This window comes from Neodiprion lecontei, chromosome 7, assembly GCF_021901455.1.
Source record: "Neodiprion lecontei isolate iyNeoLeco1 chromosome 7, iyNeoLeco1.1, whole genome shotgun sequence".
Lineage (NCBI taxonomy): Eukaryota > Metazoa > Arthropoda > Insecta > Hymenoptera > Diprionidae > Neodiprion > Neodiprion lecontei.
Window position 1 is genome coordinate 26262443 of NC_060266.1, and position 25277 is coordinate 26287719.

Consider the following 25277-nt stretch of genomic DNA (forward strand, 5'->3'; position numbering starts at 1 on the left):
GGAGGACAAAGCCGATACAATGGTCAAAGCCAGAAGGTCAATTCGCGTTTGACACAATGCATCAATCAGCTGTTTGCAAACAGCTCGTCGAGGTCCCGCCTGGCTTTCAGATAGCTCCTGCAGCAGCGCTGCCGCAGGATTATCCTGATTCCCGGTACACACGAGAATGGATCACCGTTGCATCCCGATTGCTCGGCCATCTCCTCGTCCGAGTACAGCCACTACCCGCGCATTTGCCACAAGGGTTCTTTTATTCCTCCTGCTTTCTTTGTTCCTCTCTATCGGCTTTCGAGTTTGCCGGACAAGTAGGACTGGTAGCGAGCCAAGGGTACGTTCACCAGAATTTGCAAATATGGTCTTTCGAAATTTTTACAAACCGATTTAAAATCACATCGATCGTGTCCGCTTGCTCTGTGTGAGGTTGAAGGTGTCGAGTTACTCGAGAGCTCGAACGAGAACTTCAATAATGAGGGATACCCCTGACGATAGGATCAATACCGGATCCCGGGCAATTAGGTATCGGGGAAACCTTAATCCTCGGGAAAGTCGAGGGGACGATTCGGAAGTTTCACGGTGAGATCACTGGTAGTGGTAATGGCGCACGCACAGGAGTATCGGTAACGAAGTATTTGATTTGAGGAGGAAAAGGAAGACTTTCCAAGCTGAGTTTCGACTGGGTAGTAAAATGGCCGATTTTATCCCCGCATGACGTTATCTGTTAGCACGGTTTTCCAAAGGGTTTAAAATTCCCGGATAAGCGGGTAAGATCCCAGGGCAGCTACCGGCACGGGGCTGAGAATTATCTCCCTGGCTTTATACCTGATCTGCACCTACACCCGGATACCAGCCAAGTTTTGCCAAGGTCAGAGTGTTTTGGCCAAGTTTTGGCGTGCAGGAGGATGTGTATGTACATACGCAAGGAATAAAGAGGTGGAGAAAGCTAAGAGCGAGAAAAAGGCGAGTCTCACGGGATGGGCCACTACCGTAACAGGGTTATCGCACGCGCCACTGGAATAGGAAGTCGTTCCGTTCCGAAGCTTGCAAGCACCCAACTGTCGAATCAGTCCATAACTCGTCCGCTCGCGTCAATGCCTCACGGCTAGCATGATCCGTTTCTAAATTCAAATCTCCACGCAGACTTGATAATAGCGAAGGAAAAAGAAGAGAGACAACAACCGTGGCGAAAGAAAAATTTTCACCCTGTCGGAGTGAGAGGGACGTTGCGGAGGGCGGTTAATTTTGGAGGCAGGAAACACGTAGTCCTGCAGTCCCTCTGTTATACCTGGTAGGTCGGACTACGGTAGTTAGGTAAGATCAGACGGGGTGAGAAATGAACTGGTTAGATACAGCCAGACCAGCTACCTACACAACGAGGCGGGAGTTGAAGTGATAATGAACTAATACCGGTTATGACGTAATCTCCATAATAATAGCCACCTGATTGGGTGGAGGGTCCTCTCTCCCTCGGCTGCATACAGATTCAAAATTACAATCTCGGATTGTGTTTACGACGTGGTGAAAGTAGATCCTGATTTATACCGATCTTAGATTCAGCCGAGATTCCCCGAGTAGATTCAACCTGATTCTCAAGATCTATATCACTTCGAGAGATCACGCCGGCTGGCCGGCCAACGGCCGAGTGATTTATGCCCGTTACGAAGCGACTGTGACACCATCTTAAACCAAATCGAACGACAACTGTTGTTAGCCAAGTTATGCTCGATCGGATCGATTCGAAATTCCAGCAATCTAGCCTGGTATCTCCTTTCCTCTAAATCAACGAAGAAATTGGTACACCACGGTAACCATATTACGTATGCAAACCCATTTACACGCCACAAATGACATCGGCAGGGTGTCGTCTGACACCCAGCCCGAGACTGTGTTACTGATACACGCGCGAGAGTAAGAGCTAATTCGGTATCCTTCTCATTCGGCCAAGCGCAGGATAGGGATACTTTAAAGGGCTATTGGTACCCGGGCACGGAAAGCCCGAGATTGAAAGCTAGCTCGAGGCCTTGATAATGACAATTAATTATCGCGGAAGTTTCGAATGTCGTTAGTAGAAGCAGCGTTGATTCGAGCTAAGTGTACCGGGACCGACCACGGTGTAGCAGCCGTGCACCCACGTACTTGATGCAACAACCATCCGTGAACAAGGTTAAATAACAGGAACAAGCCTCACCCCCTGCTGCTCGACGAACGCTGTTGCTCATTGCTCGTAAGCTGCGGCCCGCTTCGTCCTGTGAAGAACTTTGTCAAGGTAGAGGATGGTGCCGGGCGAAGCGTTTACCGCGAATAGAAATATTCAGGCTTAGCCGAGATATGGGGATGTAATGTGCAGGTCGTGTGCTGGTTTATGTAGGGCAATCGATATCACATGTACGTACCTGTACCTATATTACTCGGGCGAGTCTACGTGCATGCTCACAGTTTTACACGTTTCTCACGCTCGATGTATGCACCTCATCGAAGCGGTTACAGGTAAACATCTACGAATCACGCTGTTCTCGTGCGAGGTTATTTAATTTTCGATGCTACCTAGGTACGTAGACCGACATGAACCGAACAACCGCGCGGTTCATCAATCTCCGAGACGCTCAGCGTCGCGAATATGTGTTCGGTGGATATCTGCCGTATTAATCTCGTAGAGACACAAAAGCTCGCTGAGAGAATGAGGAGGAGGCTGAAGAATGTAAGAATGATAATGTGGAATGTTTCTTGCCAGCGCGTAGGTACGTACGCGTGCCTTCTCCTCCCCCTTAGCCGCTCCCTTCTTGCGTTACAAAGTGATACGTAGAGAGGGAATCCGATATTCCGTTATATACGATATGTGCAACGTTACGCGTCAACGAATCATGTTTCGTCCTATGTTTGAAGCTACTATGACACTGGATCGCTGTAGGTACTTCAAGCTTGCACGAATCAGGATGTGGAATTTTATTTCCCCTCTCTGAGTTTATCGCGCTTTCCGTAAACGTGGAATTAAATTTCGGATAATGCTCCGCGCACTTTGAAAGCTCTCCGAAATAAAATTAAAAAAAAAGACGCTGGGTGCTTTTTTTTCTCCTACGAAAGCTACCAAATTTCATATCATACCGGGAAATTCGGATAGTCAGGAGTCCCCGGTGCTCGTTTACCGTTTTCTGTTTTCTCTGCATACCTACATTTTCTCGCCTCACGACTCGTTCTTTCACTGCCGTTCTATTCTTAACTCTGTTTCTAACGTTGTGGCGAGAACTACGAGTCCCCAAGAGGAAAGGCAGAAGACAAACGAAAAATATCCCGGACAGGGGCCCAACACAGAATTCGTTCGCGTCCTATCGCTCCGGGATAAATTGTTACAAACAGTTAATTTTAATTTTCTATTCTACTTCCGGTCCTACGTCCAGCTCGACTTGGGCGTTCCTTTATTAAGGTACGAGTCACGATACAGAAATTTTGACATTAGATGTAGGAAACGATGGAGAATTGAGGCTCTGAGAAATTGAATAATATTTGAGAGGTAGAGAGAAACGGAAGAAAGTGATGTGGGATATTTTTTTTTTTTTTGGTGGCTGGAACGCGTCGAGGGTAGGTGGAGGATATTTATCGGTCACTTTACGTTTCCGCATTGCGTATATAAGAAGCGCATTAACTCCAATCAATATACGTATAACGGTGCAGGAATAGAGTCGGTTTGCATGGAGACTCTCAACTTTTATCGGCTTTCCACGAGGCTCATTTTCCTCGACCTATACTTAAAATATTTTTTATCCACATGACCCGTCGTATTTCTTACGTATACATATGCATTATGTACAGACCGCGTCCGCGTAGACTCGGGACATGCGGCGAGGTAATATTCCAGCATCTTATTGGTATATAAAGTCGAAGGGTATTGTACAGCGGAGAATTCACGTGGTGTATATAAAACGCCAGACATACCGATAGTGAAAAGCCGAAAGAAAATTTTTTCCCGGCACAATGTAAAGGTACGAAAGTCCCATCAAATCAGGAGAGGAGTATTTCGACGACAAGGAGCACAATACGAGCGCTTAATCCCAGGACCCGAGTCATTGTTGTGCCGGAAAAGCAGGCGATATGCATTCTACCGCCATTAAGAAAATATCCTCCCGAAATGTAAAACGCGCGGGACATCCTTACGCGGCAAATGTAGAGCGAGCTCCTTTGCCGAGCCCCCCCATGTTTGCGCATCAATCAGGAAACGGTTGCTAGTTTTCCTCAAATGAAATGCCCGACGACCATACTGGCCTACATACTGCCCGAGTTTTCACGCCTCGGCGAGCATTCCGCCCCCAGAGACCCCGAGCCCTGAGATTTTTCATCGGGGTTTGCTACGTGACCGCGGGCCAAAGAGAGCTCTCCTCCTCTACTCTATTTCTCTCTATAAAAATACCCACCAGTCAGCGACTCGACACTTGAGTCACGGCCCTGCGTGTGTCGGTGAATGCCGCTACAACACGTTTCCGCTTTGCTCGGCCACCCCGACTTTGATCAACAAGTTGCTCGATACGCGTGACTCAAGTTCTCTAATTAAACCAGCAGGTCGACCTTGGTTAAATTTATTTTTCGAGGCACCTGCGATGCACAGGGGAATCATTTATTCGGTACTCACAGCCGCACTCCACAAAATTTTTGAGTTTCGAATCTGTAATTATGAACAAACTTTTCCACTTGTATTTTTCAAATGCCATTATTTCCCTCGTACGTTAATTTGTGCGTGCGCGCGCGCGCGTCTGTATATGTATCTTTTTTCTCAAATTTAATCGTCGAATTAAGATTTTACGAATTTTTCACACCCCGGGGAAATGAGAGCGCGGGTCTTTCTTTTTTTTCATGCCATCCGACGCAGGTGCGTGAAAATGAGAGTTGAAGAATTTTTACCCAAACGAAACTTTCGCAGCATTTAGTCGAGGTTCAGCTACCTTTCGGTGTGAATTCCTTCTATCCCACGCGTTAGACCATACATGATAAAATAAAAGTTCCTCTTGCCGAAAGACCGCAACTTGCGACTAGCGCATAGGAAGGATGTCCCGAGGGAGAGTGAGAGGGAGATGGGTAGAGAGTGGGAGGGACCAAGTTCTCGAGAAATTGTCCCCGCGGAGCTCAACGGGGTTACGATTAACCAGGACTTCCTACAGTAGCTCGCCTTGCCGAATGCGCCTGGAATAACCAAACAGCGAACAGAATCTCGACCAATTAACAGAGAAAATCGGAGAATTCCAACTTCCGGATTAGCAGCGGGCGCCTTTTCGATCGCGGCTGCGTATCTGAGAGGATTACGCCCCGTAAATTCAGCACGCTGTACAGCCGTTGGCGACTAATTCGAGTACAATTGTGATTCAAAATATCGATGACTTAGTTATTTGCTCAGCCCTGTACGCGATGGTAAAATTTTTACCATAATCAATTCATCCGCCTTCTCATTTTTACGATCAGAATAGAGAAGATTTCGAATTCACGAGATTTGATTTGAATTTAACATTCGTTAGTGCGGAAAAGAATGAAAGGGAGGGAGAGGGAGAGAGATCGCACCGAGTCGTGATTAAGGAATCCTGCAGGTGCGAATTTTTTTTCCCCACATCGTACCTCCTCTGCCCTCTGGCTTGGTTACCTGCACGTAAGCCGTGCTCGTCCAGATCGACGGAATGTGTCCCTGGAGATGGACCGAGGGAGAGGAAGGAAGAAGAGCGGAAGAAGTAAACTTGCGGCGCGGTTCTCCTTTACGTGAAACTTGAAACTCCCGGCAATCCCATTCGCGTACGGAGGTGCAGGGCTCTTGAATACCTGCCACTTCGGTCAGGGGCGCGGTGGAGGTTGTTGCAGTTAGTTGCAAAGTCCGCGGGAAACCCGCGGCGCGAATACTAACTAACTGTTATGCCATTTGCAGAATGCAGACAACCGTGACGATATCTTTCGTACGAAGATTGGAAACTCCAGAGGAATCCCGATAAAAAGTACTCAGACGGAATGCAAGTACATTGTATGAGAGGAGAGCTTCGGTGGTTACAAGTTTGAGAGAGTTAAGTTCTTAACGATTCATTTCCAGGAAAAATTATTATTGCATTGAGTGATTTATTTTTCACGAGCAAAGTGTATTCCGATTTTGGAAATTAAACTCCTTCAAAGTCGTTCTAAGCTTTCAAAACAATGGTTTTAGTTTCAATATTTCGTTGCATTAACGTTACTGACTTCAATCTCGTGCAAGTTTTGGCTTTGACGATGTCAAATGCAGCGAGATAGACGTACACTCGTATATAAGAGAAGTGAAGAGAAGTGGCGATACGTAGGTAGGTACTTGGAGGTAGTTGGAGCGCTAACAATGACCGGGAAGGCGTGCCAATGAAATTTTTATACCGTCGTAGATTCGATTTGAAACGGTTCCAAACATTTCTACTTGACGACGATTTAAAAACCAACGAAACGGTGTAAGGAGAACAAAAAAAAAAAAAAATCACATACCAGACCGCGGCGGTTGTCTGACCAAATCCTCTACACCAGGAATACAAATTTCCTATTGTGTGGTCCGATGTTCTCCCAAAGAATTTATAACGCAACCGAGAATAATAGTGAAACTTCGAATCGGTTTTATATTTAAATGAAATCCGTAACAAGCCCTCGTGTGTTTTCCACCCAATATTCGATCTCTAATTCCACAATTCCCGCTTCCAGATCTCTCGATCACCGCTCGGCCCCAGCCTCGAAACAACGATTCGAAAATACCGCCTGCGGCAAGACTGTCTTCGCATTAAACGATGGCGGCGAGGTGGGGTTGGAAAAGGGTAGGGGGACGAGAAGTTTAAACTCGATTTTTTCGATGCTTATTTCGTTACAAAGTTAGCGCCTCCTCGCCACCACCTTATACTCCCAGAGTGCCGTGGCACGAAAGTGCGCCGTTTTATCGCCGTCATAAAGGCTTTACAACAATCGAGTTTCACGCTCGGCGTCAGCCGACAACTGTTATTACTTACGTGTAACTTACAAACAATGGTCTATCCCTGCCTTGAAACCGCGTATCATACTTTACAGTCCTCGGAATGACGGCGTTACCCTCTCGGAGCAAGACAATTTCTTTCATAATTTTCTTCTTCCTTCTTTTTAATTTACCATTCTTCAAATTTTGATCCAACTTTCTTGATTAATTGAATATTTAAAGAAAAATTCCGAGCAATTTTTTTCCCTGCCTTTTTAAAATGCGAGACTGAATGAATAATTTGGACGTGAACCTAGTAGACGGACCGCGGTGCGTACAACTTACACAATTATCACGCGATCTAATTATACAACTTTCGGTGAATAATTATTAATTTGCAACCTTACAGGGGTGCCGGGCCGCAATGATGTCGTTGCTTGTGGAAATGAGAGGAACAACTTTCCCGCTTGTATTACATTATGTATAGCATAAACTCCGTATATATTACTAACCCGGGGGCAGAATTGTTACACTGCATTTATCCCTTTACCTCTAGCGAACCTGAGTTGTTTCGCCTGGGGTAATTGTTTGTACAGTTCAGAGTCGTTGAATTCGATGGTGAGTTCGAAACAGCGAAAATCGGCGTTGGAAAACCGTTTTTCGAAGTCTTTGATGATCCGAAAAAGATAATGTTTTTCCGCGTGTATAAACGAGGAGAAAATAACTCGAGTGAAAATACAGCGCATACATTTCGGTCACAGAAATCGCTATAGTGGCAGCCTTTTCTTCTTTTCTTTTTATAATGTTTTTTTATACTCCATGCAAAATTCTGAATTTGTTTTTAGCATTCATGGGTAAAAAAATATTTGTCCTCGGAATGATTACAATTTTGTGTGAATCCGTAATTGTTTACAATTGTCATAAATAAACGTATGGAAGAAAAGGTATTTCCTCGAACGTAACGCGTTAGCGGAAAAATTTTATAATAAACGTATACTAAAAACGCTTGGCATTCGTTCGGTGGCAAACAAAGATCTCAGAATAGCCATTAGACTTACAAAATTCAACACATAGGGGTAGTTTTCACCCTCCTCAGGGATGCATACAGATAGTATTGGGGTTCGCGTCTATTCTCGGTCTAATATCGTACCGTCTCAAAATGAATATTCGTACAAAATCTCATTCAAGAAAACTACCCAAAATAATCTTGTTAACTAATCCCGATTTCACCCCATTTTAGGTATTATTTTTAGTTTCCATAAATTTTTCACGTCAGATTCGCATTCAGCGTCGAAGAATACGTATAATGGGAAACGTGCAATTGCGTTTCCGTGGCATTAAAACCAAGAAGTAAGAAAAAAAACCGAATTGCGCGAGCGAACGGGTTAACCCGCGGGCAGACGGTCGCGAGACATCGAGAAGTTCTTTCGCGTCTGCATCGTTCCTTTTTCCTCCTCAGAGATAAGAGATCTTCGAGGCGCGATCTCGAGTACAGGCGTCGGTGTCGCCGCCGCGGCATCTTCATATATTCCCCAGGGTGTCCCTGTAGATCAGAATATGATGTAAGCGTTCCTCCCCCCTCCCTCCCGGCAACCCAGGCTCGCCGCCTGGCCGCGGGCGTACCGACGCTCTTTCAGGCGCCGGGACGGCTGCCTCTCAACGACGCCCGGCGTCCCTCCGCTCCGCGCATCGGAGGTCGATACCCATGTGTCGCGTCTTGCAGCCGAGGCTGCACCGCACGAATGAATTAAATGGCTGCTCTGCCGGTGCAGCGATGCGGACTCGTCTCATCCTCTCGACTCCGTTCATCTTTTACACGTATACTTACCTGCCGACCGCCCTTGCTCAATCAATTTTTATCCCGATTAGCCTTTTCACCGTCACCTAACGTCCGAGATTATCTCTTCCGATAGCATCGGGACGGTGATCATTACCAAGAGCTTATACGACTGCTGTGAATGGGAGATTGAGTAAAAGGGAACCCGAGAGTGAAAATTATTTTTCGGAAGAGAGTGGAATGGAAATTAGTTGGCAGAGAAGAGAAGACGTTGTATGATAATCAGACGGTGCGTACGGTTGGGGAGATCCTTGTGACGCGTGTGCGAAAATTTTTCCAAGTTTTTTTGGAAGATAAACTAGGTCAGGACTCGACCCTGGGCCGATATATTCCATAGGTTGAAATTCGCCTGACATTATTTTCCTAAGATCTCTCCTCACTTTTCGGTTCCGTCTGAATTCCGATGGCTCCACTTATTTTCGGGAAGGAACAGTTCTTCAGGGAAGCGACTCTCGTCGACGAATAATGGCTTATTGTTAGTTGAGATCTGGAATAACGATCGAGGGAGCGCTTTGTTGATAAGAGGAAGAGAGGAAGAGAGAGAGAGAGAGAGACGGACAGAGAGAGAATTCATACACGAAATTTTTCTAATTGGACAAATCATCTCTTGAATACGTCTCGCTAAGCCTCTACTAGCGACAACGACGATGTCGTACCTGTAGGACGAATTTTGTTTCATCTACACGTGGCGACTGTACACCTGTAATACTCGTATGCGAATGCGTGATTAATTCTTACGGTTATAATTTCTTGGTTGCGAGTCGATGAAAAAGCAAAAATTAGTAAAGAAAAAAGAAGACGAGACGAGAGGGGGGGGAGGAGGAGGAGAAGGTGCCCTTATACAGTGACAAAGCCCTTGGATCGGCGTGAGGACAATTTGTAATCGTTTGTCAAAAGCTGTACACTATATAAACAGGACTAACTGCCGTCTTATTCAAATGAGCTCGGGGCCCGGAGGTTTAACGTTAGACGTAGAAAGAGAGGTGGAGGGGGAGGGAGCAGGAAGACAGATGGTGTACTCTTGGTTTTGATGGTGTGCTTGCTTCGATGCCGGCCGTTCTCCTACCCCGGGAGAACGATACCCGCGGTGAATCTCGCCAGGGTTGACAACCGTACGGCGTGCTCCTAAAATATTAACATCTTGGCTGCTGACGCCGATATCGGAGCGGAAAGAGCACCCCGAAACGGAACCGGGGCAAAGTCGGAGGCGGCTTTCTTTATTCATCTAACATCTCGACGTTTCTGTAGAAATGATGGGTATGTGATACGTTATCAGGGCAGGATCTCGCGAAAAGTCAACAAATTTTTATTGGCAATTTGAAAATCTTTCCGAACTCTATTCCTCAAATATATATTTCGGGGTGTTTGCACATGACGAAATACGATGCGAAGACGCGCTTGAACGAATGTAGTATATACCGTGTGTCAAGGAGTAAAAAGTTTAGCACGTATCGCGAACATACGAGTACGCAAAAGCTGTATAACGTGTGTATGTGTAGGTGAAGTGTTAATTTCGGAAAAAGCGTTCTCAGCGGCGACTCGAGCTCCTGGTGATATTTGTAGAACGGACCCGTGTGAGAATTAGGCGGTGTGTTCGAGGTATTCCCAAACGGGTTCCCTGTCAAAACGACCCCGCGGGCAAAGATAACAGAACGATTTGCGCAAAAGTAGGTACATAGCCTGCAGGAGCAAGGGCTGCATGCTTAGGAGGAGAAGAAAGAAAAACGGAAGAAGAGGAGAAGAAGGGAGAGGGAGGAGAAGGCATCGAATCGAATTAAAATTCAGCACGTATACCCGCCTCACCCTGGATCCCCTCAAGCATGGGACGGGACTCGTTGGACCGAAGCGTCATTTTTGGAGGGATCTCGATCGTGAATAATAATCTTTCGTATTTTGTATATATACATATCTTACATACTCGTCTCCAGGGTTTTATATCCACGAATTCCTCGCCTCCCCTGCGTGATCTTTAACGCACGGTATTTGTCCACGGTTAGACGTGTCGGAATAAAATACCCGACAGGACCAGCACGTGTCTGCGCCAATTTTGTTCAAATAAAATTCCCTGACTCGTTCCGTACAAAAAATTTCCAATTCTCAGAGGTGATGTTGGTCAGCTTTTCTGACTAAAAACTCCACAAGTTGGGCACCTTGAATGCATGAATATCGATCTAAAAAACACGCAGTACTGCTTTTTTTCACACAAATAATTAGAAATTGAACGATATCATTTCCCAAAGTTACTTTAACTGAGTTTACAAAGCATGGCTTGAGTTTGTCCATCATAATTCTCTGACTTTTCCCCGATAGACTAAATTCCCTGACTGTTTCCGGTCTTCACGTTCCGTCGTCACCCTGGTGGTCTTCGTCCCGGAGTATAATTCTCACAGGCTTGGCTGATTTCCGAGCCGATATCTGTAATATGTAGAGGACCCGAGCGTGGCCGCGCACGGATGCGAAAGGCGGTCGCGCATCCCGCGAAAAATCGCAAGACGTGAAAAGTTCCCGGCCGCTGGCGCAGGCGGGGCAGTCAAGGAGTCTGCAGGGAGGCAGCCAGACGAACAGATGGACCATGTGGCGCCAGGGTGCTGGGAAGAACCTCTTCGCGGCTACAACCTCTACGATATTGATTCGGGAGTTGAATTAAAGGAATCATCTCGGCGCGGGTTCCTTTCCCCCCCTTCACCCCGAAGCCGGCGTTATTTTACGAGGAGTGAAAGGGCGAGTTTTATTATTATTTTTCCTCATTCTCTCCCAGTCGGTGTGTTTTTTTTTTTTTTTCTTCTTATTTTCTTATTTTCCCTCGCTTCTTTTTCCTCGAAATTCTCAACCTGTATTTAACGTTATTTCCATAAAAAGAAACTTTGGAGTGGTTGAAATAACAAAAAAAAATTTCAAGGCGCAGAACCGGGGGTTGAAAAAATTAAAATATACACAAGTCGGGGAAGAGATTTTTTCGTCTTTTCACGACTGACTCCAGCACCGAGATACGGATGCAATACCGACGACGGGATAGTTGGCGAGATGATTGACGTGTCGTGACAGATTTGACGCGAACGGTGGGGCTGGTAGGTGGATAGATAGATGGATAGATGGATAGATAGATAGATAGATAGATAGATAGGTAGACGGAGGCCGAGCAAGGTGCCATCTCCGCCGGGCGCGACCCTGTACGCGATGGAAGGACGCCATATTGATTTCAGATCGTGACTTCGTACCACCGAGCGACACGTAGCACACGAGCTCACGTGATCGCGAAAGCTTTTCTTACCTTTCCATCATCATTGATACGTGTGTCTGCGCGGGTCCTCGTTCTGTGCAGCGTGCGTGGTGCCTTTTGCAGAAACGGGCATCCCGCGGCTGGGGCGGGGGGGTGGAAGTTCCGAATTTGAAAAGTTACGAAAGCGCCGAATTCCGAATTATTTGGTGGCGAAACTTGAGGTAAAGAAATCAAAGTTTGAAGAAACAACAAAGTTTCGAATGGTCGGGAACACGATGGCGCAAAGTTCCGAGATTCAAGTTACGACAAGTAAAGTGCCGATAGAGCAAACTACGAAAAATCAAGTTTTGACGGAGTAAAAGTCCGAAAGTTACAGTATACTCGCACAGCGAAGCTTACCCGACTAGTCGGTGTAAAAAATGAGATGAACCGAAAATCGGAATGACCAGGATTCCGAACGTAAAAATATCGAAAATCCAAAACGAAGAAAGATCAAAGTGGTGAAATTTCACCGAGCTAGTAAATTCACAGAACTCAAAATCTTCGATCGTTCGGAATTTCGATGTTTCAGATTTGAAAATTTTCTCATTTTCGCACTTTCCAAATTCGGTATTTCGATCCCGCCCTCCGAGGCACGGCCAGGTATCGATGAGTGTTCACCGTGAGAGCTGATGTTAAATAGAGAGAAAAGATATCGAAGGTGGGAAGCCATTATGCAGCTAAAGTTGAGCGGAGCCGAGATGTTCCACCGTGACCATTTCCATCGTATCCGAGACAGAGAGGCTATTATCATAGTCGTTCGCGTTTGAACTCCGGAGTCACGAAATTATAACCGAGTACCATTTAGCGGGTAAGGTAGCGTAATTAATTTGAAATTGTATACTAATTAGCCGTGCAGGGAGAGTAACCCGGGGGAAGGACGGCCGAGCGCGCAATTACGTATGTAACACCTTATACTCGTACAGCTGTAGAAGAAGCGGGCGGTATTAGAAACGGATAATTTTAAACGACGAGGACCGAGTCTTCCTGCTGCACGTTGCGCAACGCAAGACGAACGCGGCAGCTGTGGTTGGGTAACGTGGAGGGAAAATAGTCAAATGAATAAATAATAGTGAAAGAAGAAATTTAGTTGAATTTTTAAACACCTCTCGCATCGTAATCGCGTTAATAAAGTATAGCTGCCTGTAACACCTAACGCGCCTGATGAAGACGTATACATATATTTACGAATTCTACCTAGTTTCACGATTATTATTGTTATTATTATTATAACATCATCATCGTCACTTTTAATCTCTACGCGGCTTATTCCCATTTCAATAGACGACATCAAACGGGTGATTCGTTCTTGACAAATTGCGATCTCCGTTGAATTAGGAATCGGTAATAGTAATAATTCGCTCCTTGCAGGCTCTATGATTCGTCTTCAGGCGAGAAAAATGGGTGTACGTACGAGGTGGGTGTATAAAAAGCTTTTCACGTCAACTGATTGTGAGCCACCTGTTTCCCCTGACATACGTCCCCCGGATTTTCCTGCAATTCACAGGCGTCACCGGATTATTTAAGGAACGTGAAAAAGTAAGGAAGAACTTATGAAGGAATATTTCATCGCCGTGACGCTGAGTGAAGGAGCCAAATTTGTTGTAGGCACGGGCAAATTTTATTTTTCGTTTTCATTATTAATACTCACTTACGCAGTGTACGTAGTGTAAATAGCATTGAAGGATGAACGAAATGTAAATATTGTAATGTGTTGCATCGAGCATCGTCGTCAGTCGCGTTAAAACCAGAATGTACAGCACGTGGGAATAAACGAGTCTGGGAATAAATGATTGTGTGACATTTCTTACCTTTGGCAAAAATAGTACCAAAACTTGTTTCGTCGTTCCATAGTATCCACATCCTCTCTCAAGTCGGTGGGCACAGGCTGGAAAATTGAAGAAACCGGCATAAAACTAAAACTTGGTCCCCTCGAACGGGCATGCAAGAATTGGGAAATTTTTTATAGACGAGATTCGGAGAAGGAAATGAAGGACACGTCGTCGACAGTTAAAGGTGTCGGTATAGGGTCGTGTAGGCGGCAGTTTTTGACTTTCTTTATCCGCGACCTCCATTCGGAGAGAAGAGAATTTAGCCGCATGGGTCCCCGGGGTGTTTTGCCGGGCCCGGGCCCCCGACCATTCCTTCCCGGCCTACAGCGAGGCCATCTCGGTCTCCCTTTCCTACGCGGACAGCCAGCTTGGGGAATATGTACTAAACATAAGCTGAAAATTCGATTTAATTTTTCACGGGGCTAGAAAGGCTTCCCTTCCGTCTCTTGTCTAGAGTCGATTTTCCCCAAGACTGCCTAAGTAAGTGTGGATATTAAGGACACTACGGCACGGCAGGGACAAAAGAAACGTAGGTACGTGTATAGGAGAGGAAAAGTTACGCCAGAGGCTATCCTCTTGTAGTTATAAGCCCGTAACTTTTGGCTCTGCAAATTAAAAGCCTCGACGCGGCAACTGCGGGGAAGAAATTTGAAGGCAACGTTAAAACCGCGAATCTCCGAGAAGCTCGGCAATCTTAATTCGCAGATTCTCGTAACTCTTTCCTCGTGAACAAGAGACGAGAGTCCTTCTAGTTACCGACCCTTTATGAGACTGAAATTAGTAACGTTAAAGTAACGAAACATCAGGGAAAAACATTATTATTTAGCAATTTTAGACAGACTTCGAAGGTGTTGGCTTTTAAAAATAAGAGTACGTTTCCTTTGTCACGGTTTACTAAATTTCGGACATTGCTGTGAGGGTGCGAAGTAACGCTTTTTCCTAAACATGCATAGTTAAAGTAACGTTACGAACCTCGTCCTTTTAATCCTCTTCATTTCCTCAATTCGAGGAAAATAAGTACGAGAGAGATAACGAAGAAACAGTCGTCGTTTTTTCGTTTCAAAGAGTTCGAAATTCCGTCGCGGAGACTGATCGGCAATATCTTTGGGTGCACGTGCGATGCTACTCGCAAGGTTGAGGATGATGCTCATTACGTACCGAGGATGTTCCGGATAGCAATACGTGTTATACCTATACAGGTATCGCAATCTCTTACCTACTTGATGGGTATCCTGATAGGAGAGCAAATTACTGTAATAGCTTTCGGGTGGCTGGAGGTATGTACGGATTATACAATATCGATGCGATCCTGACGGTATTAGCTTTTCACCGCAAATTGTTCGAGGGCTGAGAACGTCTCGCAGGGCGGCCAGGACGCTGTATAAAGCTTAGACGTCATAGGCGATAAGTGTGTTGGGCAAAATTAGTCCAGGGTTCGTGGTCTTATAACCCCACGGGGAAAAATACTGATGGAAAAGTTGGCAGTGGGTGGTAATATCGTAACTTTGAATTGATCGGCACGTTTCGTTTACTCACAGCGCGTATATACTTCGGATGTATCGAAGTATAGACAAAGGTGGGTGTCACCTTGGCCTCTATCCCTTTCCCCATACGCCGACCAGCGGCAGGCAGGGTGATTCGCAATGATTTATCGTCCCCAACATGTTGAACTACACAGACTGACATCACCTTTTTGTCGAGCCTTTCTGTACCCTGTAGGCTACAGGATCAGAGCTTATTGCTTGTGCTCGGGTTTCGTATCGAGACCGTTGAGTTATAGTCGATGCGCAACGCTACAAATTGCCGATGATACGCGTAGTCAGGGAACAAGAACGCAGCAGCTGCTTGTGCAAATCTCCGGTCGATGAAGAAGAAGAACAAAATTAGAAAAACAAAAAACGACAAAAATCTGACGGCGTAAGGCAGATTTCAATTACGAAAAAGGTACACATGTAGATTCGAGTGGGTCTCGACGAAGCTCCCTTATTATCGACATGCGGTATTCTCAATTAATATGCAAGAACTCTTCGATGAGAATCAAGTGTTCATCTAGACTGCCGCGTTGCTGAGGATTTTACACGCGGTGTAACATGGGTTCAAGATTCTTTTTTCCCTCATAACCATAGGGATTTCTAAGCAGCAGTAAAAATATGCATAAATATACCCATACACAGCAAACGTATGATATGCCGCACGGAGGCGGCGGATAGCGAGTTGACTAATTGTTCAATTAATTAAGTTTTAACCGAGGAGCTTTAATTTTGTCATTTTTCTGTTCCACCATGTGTTTTTATTTTCTTTCAATTTTTGCTCCCTTTCTATTTTCCGAAAAAGGTAGGGAGATTAGAAAACCGGCCGCAACGGATTTGGCAAATAATAAATGACCGCATGACCATCCTTTCGTTCCTCCTTCTCCGCCTGATAAACCTAAATTCAACGTGTGTAGGAAGCCTTTGCAATTTCCTGTATTAATGAATATTAATTTCACGAAGACCTGACTCTGTCTAGTCAGGATCTTCGGATCATGCCGGATGCACGTCACCGTTTTTGACAAGGAACGGTTCTAACCGGTTCCTAACCGCGCCACGGACGTTTCGCATACACGCAGTTGTCTGTAGTACGGTACGCGGTAGGACACTGTGCGTGAAACGCGTTATTGGAACAAACTGAAATTTATTATTACTCCACTCTCCCTCACTTTCTCTCTGCCTCTATACGACATCACGTTTCGCAAACTGGATAACTTCTCCGCCTGCTCCGCGAGGCGTACCTATTTTGTGACGTCACGATTACACCGCAGTCGATCCGCCCGAAGGGAGAGGCGACAACCGTCCGTCAACCACGCAGACCTGGGTGTAGGTACGTGGGTGGGTGTACCTACGTCTAGGTAAGCGTAAACGGACCTTGACAATTTCCGAAATTAACCACCGAACGGACATACGGCTGCGACGTTACGTCCAACACTGGCCGGATACATAAAGTCTTGGCATTTATATTAGCGTTAAATTTGAGTAATTTGAAAAGTTCTTATCAACTGAAAACCGGCATCCCTCCTCCTACCCCTCCCCCTCCCTACCCCTGCCAAGACGACGGTGTGCGTTTACATCGTAGACTGAAGAGGCGCGACGCGAGAGGAGGCGGTAAAATTTATGCCAGTTTCAAACAAAATTATCAAACACCCTCGCCGTTCCGTTTCCTTTCCGTTCAACCGTCTGACGTATACCTGCTCGGACTTATTCTTTTCTACAGTATGTAGGTATCTACCTACTTACTTGTCGCTTAACGAATTACACGGAATCGCTTAGGGCATGCGCCGAGTTCCTTGTTCTGTAATTCTCATCTTTTCTTTTCCCTTTTCCCTTTTCCCTTTCCTCGACTTCCGGTTCTGTTCTCGCTGATTGGTCCAGGCTGTTGCCCGTTTCTTCAATTCGAATCACCATAAATTCTTCTATTAGACTGAGCTATAGTCGAAATCGATTCCGTATAGGGAATATACGTATACATACGTATGCAATCGTCGGGTCTGTTATTTTAGGAATTGAAGAAACTAGGCTAGTTCACCTGTATCCCACCTATACCTGCATACTTTTACGTATAATAATATCCGGATATACCGAAGGAGCGGAAGGCATTTGGCTCAGGTCACGTCTATGTGGTATAAAATCGCGTCTATATTTGCCCGTGATTCGCGTGACTGGCTCAATTGTTTTCGCTAAGAGGAGCACCGTCGGAGAATCTTTATTCAACGTGGCAAAGTTCGGGCCCTCGTGTAGCTATACACACTATCCTTCTCTCTCTCTCTCTCTCTCTCTCTCTCTCTCTCTCTCTCTTTCTCACTCTTTTCCTTTTCGAAATCATTTATCCATCTATATATTTTCCCTTCAAAGTTTACAATTAGCGAATAAGCCCGTGAATACGCGTCCTTTGAAGTCGTATCGCCTTGGAGCTGCGAAAGGAGACGGTTAAAAACGTGAAAATTTGACGAAAAATAACGTATCGATGACAAATCTTTAAACTCCCTAGGGCGATGAAATTACTCGCTTCGTTCGCAGGTCTATAATCTCGGGTTCAGAGGTGATAAAGCCTATACACGGAGTATCGTGACATTTTAACGGCGCTCGGGAGAGATTAGATAATTAAACGCGAGGCTCGAGAGGAAGGGCCGGAACGCCTAATAACCGGTCGATAGATATTACAAGTTAAACGCTCCCGCGGTGGACGAAGAGGAAGAGGAATGGGAGGAGGAGGAGGAGGAGGAGGAGGAGGAGCCGCGGTGTTTTTGCGGTCTGCGCGGAACTTTGAGGTGGTCTTCTCGAGGGTGGCCAGGAGGAAGTTGATGAAAACGGCAGCCGGGTCGCGGTGGCGCAGGTTCAAAGGATTCACGGTAGCGAAGCGGTGAAAAAGATCCGAAAATTGTCTACTCGACCCGCGGAATAATTCAACTCGATAGGTATATATGTACCACCGACTGGCCGCGTAGCCTGCAGTGCCGGCACTGCAGAGACTTCGAGGCAGACACGCGACGACGCACAGATTAGGCCTAGTCGAGGCGAAGCCAGCCAAGAGCGAAAAGCTCCGAGCGTCGCCGCCGCGATGCGATAAAATATACGCGGATCGCTGATGCGTCTGTAACGAATGCCTGCACACACGCCGTCTCACACACGGTCTATTACAATCAAGGGAATCCTTAATAAATCCCGAGGAGAGGAGAGAAGAGGAGAGGAGAGGCCAGGAGGCTGGCCTAGACCGATCTCACGGTTTCTAAACGCCGGGAATCCGGCCGAGATATTTTACGGCTTCTGTCGCTTCTCGTGTCCGCATGATCGGGTCCAGCTGCGGGGATTTCGAAGCGTTTACCGAAGAAACGAACGGTCGAAGAATCGAGCAGGAGAAGTTATCCGAGGTATTTCACACGTTTTTATCCAAAATTTTCGTGTCCCGAAGTTGGAGAGGAAACTGGGGATTTCGAAAAGTGTGGCATCACGTTTTAAAGATGTCATCGACAATATTGAATGCTTTGCGATAATATGAAAATCTGAAAAACATCAAGCATGATAAAAATATTAAGAAAATTAAATTTGAATAGTAATAATGCTCAAAAGTTGGCGATAGATTGTTTGAACAATTCATGGTTTGATACATTTTTATGGAATTTTTTTTTTTTTTCGTCATGTGAAGCGAATTCGTTGATTTTTCGGAATACAAATCAATTTTCAAAGCATTTTCTCAATATTTTGAAATTTCCGTTTTCCAAAATTTTTTAGACTGTATTTATGAAACTATTCGTTCAATGCCCCGGAAACTTTGTAACTGCAATTTTAATTCATGTGTATTCAGAAGAATCAACGAATTCATTTTGAATGAGAAAAAATACATGCCCAAAAAATTTGTTAAACAATGTTTTGTTTAAACAATTTATTGACAACTTTCGAGCATTAATATTATTAAAATTTTATCTTTTCATCGTCTTTATTATGGTTGATTCTTTCCGATTTTTACCTCATCGTAAAGTATTTAATATTGTCCACGAAACTCACTTTTCCGTGGAATGTATAACCAATAAATACATCCTTAACCCCGTCTCAAGGTAAACATTGTACCGAAATTTGAATTTGCGAAAGTATAGGCAACTACGCTTTGATTTACCTACGATGCGTTAGAGTCGTATAAAATAGGCTGTGGAACATTTCTTTCCCACTTCTATAGGGGAATGTTTTGTTCGGGGGCATCTCAACAGCCAGCCGGGTGACAAAAAGTGTGAATAAAAATTTCTAACGTCCCTGCAGGGAGGCACAGGCAAAGAACTTCCGCAATTCGACAACGAAGAGAAGGGTTTGGAAAAAAAGAAGTAAAGAAATGAATTTCGCAGTATCTACTTTTCCCTGTGATCGTAGAAAAGAAAATTCAAATTTTGCATCGGGGTGAAAAAGAGATGAAAGCTCCCCGGTATCTTCTTCCACTTGTTCATCGTAATTCAGGTACAGATGGATCGCAAACGACGTTGAGAAAGACAGGCGCAGGCGGGCACGTAGGTACAAACCTACCAGACCCTACAAAACCGATTGCTGCGGGGTGGTGGATATATTTGGAGCGAATTTCGGTTGACTAGCATTCGAGGTTCTCGAGTAGGCTATTGAAAGGATCTACCTACACCGGGATAAAACAAGGGGATAGCGAAGTCCGTGGTGGAGGGAGAGAGAGAGTGAAGGTCGGAGGACGAGGGCTCGGAACTAATATACTTTCCTCCTCTCTCGCTCTCCCGAGTTCCTCCGCCTCCGCCTCCGACTCGGGCTCGGCTCCATCTCAACCCTCTTACCCCGTGAGCCCCTTGGGTTGTGAAACAGCCTCCTAAAGATAACAAGATAACCCGTTTCAGGGTGGCATTCAAACGTCCTCATTTCCAAAAGTCTTTGCGCGAATCTAAAACTTTTCAGACACAAAGCACCCGGCTTTCTTTTCTTTCCCGGTCCTGCGTCAACTCATGGGGTACCTGCCTCGGCACGTCCTCTTCTTTTATAGCGCGTTTTCGTCATTTCTACAAACAAGCGTGACGCATCAGCGCAGGGTTTAGAGAAATTGTCGTCTCAAACTCCTGCAGCCCGTAAACTTGGCGCTATTCCCAGCCCAGCTCCGCCCCTCCACCGGAAACTAGCAATTTTCCTTCCTCCTTCGCTTTTTTTCTCCTTCACAATGTCCTTTTTTCCCCACTCTCGTCAAGGCTGACGCATTATACTCGTAACGCTGCTTAATATGCAGCGGCTAATAAGTTGAGAAGTAAAGTCCTTCTCGCGTTCTCCTTAAAATATACGTATACCTATATTACCCATACATACAGGTACGCGTGTGTATATTTGAGGTTGTGCAGCAGGGTACAATGAAGGATCAGGCATGAGGTGAATAATAAAATTGAAAAAAATCAAGAGCGCACGGTGGCGGGAATTGTGAAAGGGAGAAAGCCGAGTTTCGGATGAGGTCAAGTACCCACTCCGTGATTAGCCGGATAACGATCTGGCTTTATCTATCTCCATCAGGGTCTAGTGGTCCATTGGGTGAGCTACTGTTTGTCATTTCGTTTGGCTATACCCAACGGATAAGGATGACTGTTGCGTGAGCCGTACGTTATACGGAGAACTCCGAGAAAGACAGGACGGACGGCGCTGTGCGCCAAGCGCGCCGCACGAGAGAGTGTAATTTATGCATACATCCACGTAAAGATGGGTTGAAATGGAGAATAACTCGGCAACGATAATAATAACAACGACGGCAATAACAACAACAGTAACTGTGCCGGGATAACGATTCCGGCTCGCAAAGATTTTCGGGAATAACGAGGATGGAGTTTTCTCAGTTCCGGGCGTCGAGCGATCCGCCGCGTCGTTGAATACAATTAGGCTCAAAATATATTAATATTACATCATCGTCATCCTCTCGAATTCAAATCACAAAATTTAACCCCTGGCTAAATTTATTTCGCTAAGTGATTCGAGGTGTCGTTTTAGAATTCTGCGATCGACCCTTGGTCACATTTTATATTATACTCACGGTATAATCGGCGAAATTGGTATTGGGTAATTCTTGAAAATGAAATTGTGAAATTTTAAACCCTCCCCCTCCCAATAATATTTTCGGTTATAATGTGCACTCAAATATTCGCGAATATCAAAATAATTTAAGTGGACTTTCAAAATCGAGGTGGGCACGTTATATTTGGTTCGCATGAAATATCCGTCGGATAATATTAACATGTAAGCTGCGCTTTCGATAATTGATAGTGAATTTTAAACGCCGCATTGTATCCTTAATAGAAGGAGACTGAATAATAATAAATTGAAGAATATTACCCATCACTCTGTCGCGTAATTATTATTTATAACATCAATTGGCGAAGAAGAGATCGTTATATAATACTAAGGGGAAAAAAATAAAGAAACAAGAACGTAATAATGACAAAATTTTGGCAAACTCATCGCTGCCACGCGTTTTATATAATACGGTTTGTTCGTATGCATCAAGAGTTTTCCAGCCTCGAGTACACGTAAAGCAGGGCGCATTGCTATCCACGTGAATATACATCGGTCGTAAATCAAGACGAACAGCTTCATTTTACGTTTACATGTACGTATGTAAAGTATGACGTAGCTACATCGGTAATTTGGGTACTATGTACATATCGAATGCAAAAATAACAGTCGAATAAATATAGATAGGTGAATAATAATGATAGGAATAATAACAGTGAATAAATAAGTGAGTATAAACCAGGCGATAGTGGGAACCGCGGGGTTGTGCCGTGAAATTATGATGCTGCGGAATTATTCGCCTCGCGAAACACGATATGAGGTATGTACGTATTGTACGAAAACATGTGTGTACGAATCGTTGGTTGTTGAAAAGGGTTTTAAGCTGAACGATTCTGCGGGCACGTGAACACGTCAGGTTTATACTAAATGTTTTCGTGAAAACAAAAAAGAAGGAACAAACGAAATTTACGAAGCGTAAAGAGGCGAGGATAGCGGGGTATGGACTGGGAGTAAAAAATGTTGGGAGTTCGGAGAGGTGGCGAGTATTGAAAGTGACGAAATTAGAGCCGAGTCGTCAAATTCGGTGACAAAGGACAAGAATAGACCATTCGGTAGCTGAATGGTTGACAACTTGTAATACGAGAGGTAGTCCTTGGATTTCTCCCCCCCTACGCGGTTTTACGTGTCACCCGCATGCCTCGACGGCGTGGTAGCATGACCTTATTTCACCGGGGGCACATGTCGGGGTATCGTGGCTTACGAGAGAGAAAGGGGGAGAGAGAGAGAGAGAGTGGAGCGGGCGAGGTATGAAAATAATTAAACGCGGGGTCCCCCTGTCAAAATAAGTAAAAGACTGTCCCTCGTACCTGCAGCGTGAAAAGTTGTTAATAATAATATGAAGTATCAATAATAATTCTAGATTCCAGAGAAATGGAAAAATCTAATCTGCATATTGCATTGACGATTGAAATTATTGAGGGAGAAGAAGAGAGGGAGGTGGAGGAGGCGGCGACGACGGACTCGAAGTGCCAATCACTGTCAACGCGACCTGATTGTCGTTTACCAGCGATACGGGTTTAACATTCGAATTGCGAGTGAAGGGATAGAACCGTGAGTCACGAGCAGAGATCGAGCGCCGGTGATGAGCGTCTGTACAAACCACCGTTTGACAGACGGTCTGATCAAACGACTTGAATATTTGTATATATATTATATCAGAAGAAGATAATTTACAATTTTCCACCGTGGCACCTCCTAAAGAGTTTGTTTAGGTTAAAGGAAAGATTCGGGGAAAGGACGAGCGTTCCACGTTACGTGGAAGATCGCGCTCATTTGACTGTTTCACTTTTTTTTCACACTTTTTTGAATTTGTGAAGAAACACGTCGTAGCACTTCAATTATTATTTTTTTCCTGACGTTTATATTCAAACCAAAGACCACGATCCGTAACACAACGATATACTTATCAACCGGGATATATATATACATTATATATATTATATATATATATATATACATATATATATATGAATTAAAAGTTTGCATTAAATTGTAAATATTTTAAGAGATTTGAATTGATAGTGAAAAAGTCGTGAGATACACTTCTCAAGCATCAAATGGAGACTTAATATTACAAGCGTGGCTCTTCTTCGTGACCTAAATTGATGTACCGATTGATGTAAGCAAAAAAGAAAGAAAAATTATATTCACGATTCTTTTCTACATTTAAGAAAATGTAAATAAGTGAAAAATCAACCGAATGCGATCTTTCGCGTAACGTAGAATGCTCATCTTTCGATTATTAGTTTTAAATTATTTTATTTTATATTAATAAACACCCTGATATATATGTATATGGGGGAAAAATGGGCCCCCTTGAGGTAGGAATAACGTTACAACCGACTCGACAACGCCATTTTTTTGTCTTTGGCCGAAAAATACATTTCAAGCGTTATCGACATTTTATGAAATCCTATATGAGTTCGGAGCACAGCCTAGTACAGAAACAACGAAAATAGAAGAGGTAGAAAGAAACACGCGCTCCATCGACTGCTGAAAATTGAACCATGAAAATACTAGGCAGGTGCACCTAGCCGAGGCGGAAATATTCGATTTGCCAATTTTTTATATCCCAAGCCATATTGTGTACAGAGCGTCTCGTCGCGGCTGAGATATGAAAGGCGTACAGCGAAAATATGTGGGAAACTCAATACACCGCACAGGAGTAAGGAAGGGACCTCTTTTCTCAGTCAGAGCAAGGAATTGTTTGAAAGGTAGCGAGACCGAGGAGAAAGAGGGAGACGACGGAGGAAAGGGAGCAAAGGGAGCGACGAGAAAACAGTCTGTTTGAAGTCCCGTTGGTTTCTCTCATCTCGTAAGATTTCCCTGACGTTTTCTTCGCCACGCTGCAGCGCTGCCAACAGCAGCGTTCGTCGGAAGGATGAAAGCTCGCGACTGAACAGCCGAGACCGATCGCGCGTTGTGAGCTTCTAATAAATTAGCAAGGATCTTCCGAAGTTCATTCTACGTCCAATCGTTGTACCGGTGTATCCCGATTTCGTTTTCAGGACCAGAAAACGAGCCGAGAGACGCGCGCTGGCGTTGGCGATCGGTGAAGAAGAGGATAACGCAAGTAGTAAGAGTCGGCGTACGGTCGGGCATCGCGAGTCGATCCCAGAGCCATCAACCGTCGGATATCTTGTGTCTGGCTGCGCCTCGATACGGAGAAAGCTTTCGGTGAATAAAGGTATACCTACGTGTCATTCGTCCTTTTATGCCGACGGCCCTCCGTGAGGATTGTGACGCAGCCGGATTTACACGAAATCGATAGAAATATGGGAAGTGGAGCGATTCCCGGGTGGAGAAAAGCGCGGTTTGTGTACCAGCCTCGTCCGCTGCACGGGCGAATATCCACCGCCTGTCTTTACCTGCACCGATACTTTTTTATCAAGTTTTTAATTCTTTCCCATAACACATTTTTCCTATTCATCCATTCGCGCATGCATACACCGCGTAATAAGCGTGGCAGATCGACGAAACGATTGTCGTGATCGCCGTGTCAGGAGACGAAGGCTGGGAAGGTACAAGAGACGAGTTGTAAGTGAATTTGTCATATCTGCAGGATAGGGGAACGAAGTAAACCGAACCGGAGAGATTCAGCCCTGATTGTCGAATTACCTGATTGTGGTCGATTGACGTGGTCGGGAATCGAGGCCGGGGTTCGTATTCCTCTCGAGATATCCGATCAGTGTATAATATCAATTTGGTATAGCAGCGATGTGATCGGAATTTGAGGTTAACAAATTGGGGGCTGGGGGGAATATCCTATCCGGTTCAATTTTGATAAAAATTGTGGCATTACCTGCGGGTTCGACGGCTTATACATCGTCTGCGGCAACGTGCCCTGCAGTCT

The 25277-nt window shown here is 45.0% G+C and overlaps 2 protein-coding genes across 8 annotated transcripts in view; one reads left to right on the forward strand and one right to left on the reverse strand.

The window, feature by feature from the left end:
* LOC124295596 overlaps positions 1-25277 on the reverse strand; it is a 110645-nt gene that overhangs the window by 23251 nt on the left and 62117 nt on the right. For all 4 annotated transcript variants that reach the window (XR_006905487.1, XR_006905488.1, XM_046746073.1 and 1 more), the window contains one exon: positions 13824-13900. Coding sequence is in view for 2 of the 4 variants with exons in the window: in XM_046746073.1 (XP_046602029.1) it covers positions 13824-13900 (77 nt within the window). In the remaining 2 variants the exon portion in view is untranslated. The remainder of the gene's footprint in view (positions 1-13823; positions 13901-25277) is intronic.
* The window catches only part of LOC107220852 (protein madd-4), a 94196-nt gene that overhangs the window by 14258 nt on the left and 54661 nt on the right, over positions 1-25277 (forward strand). The window lies entirely within an intron of this gene.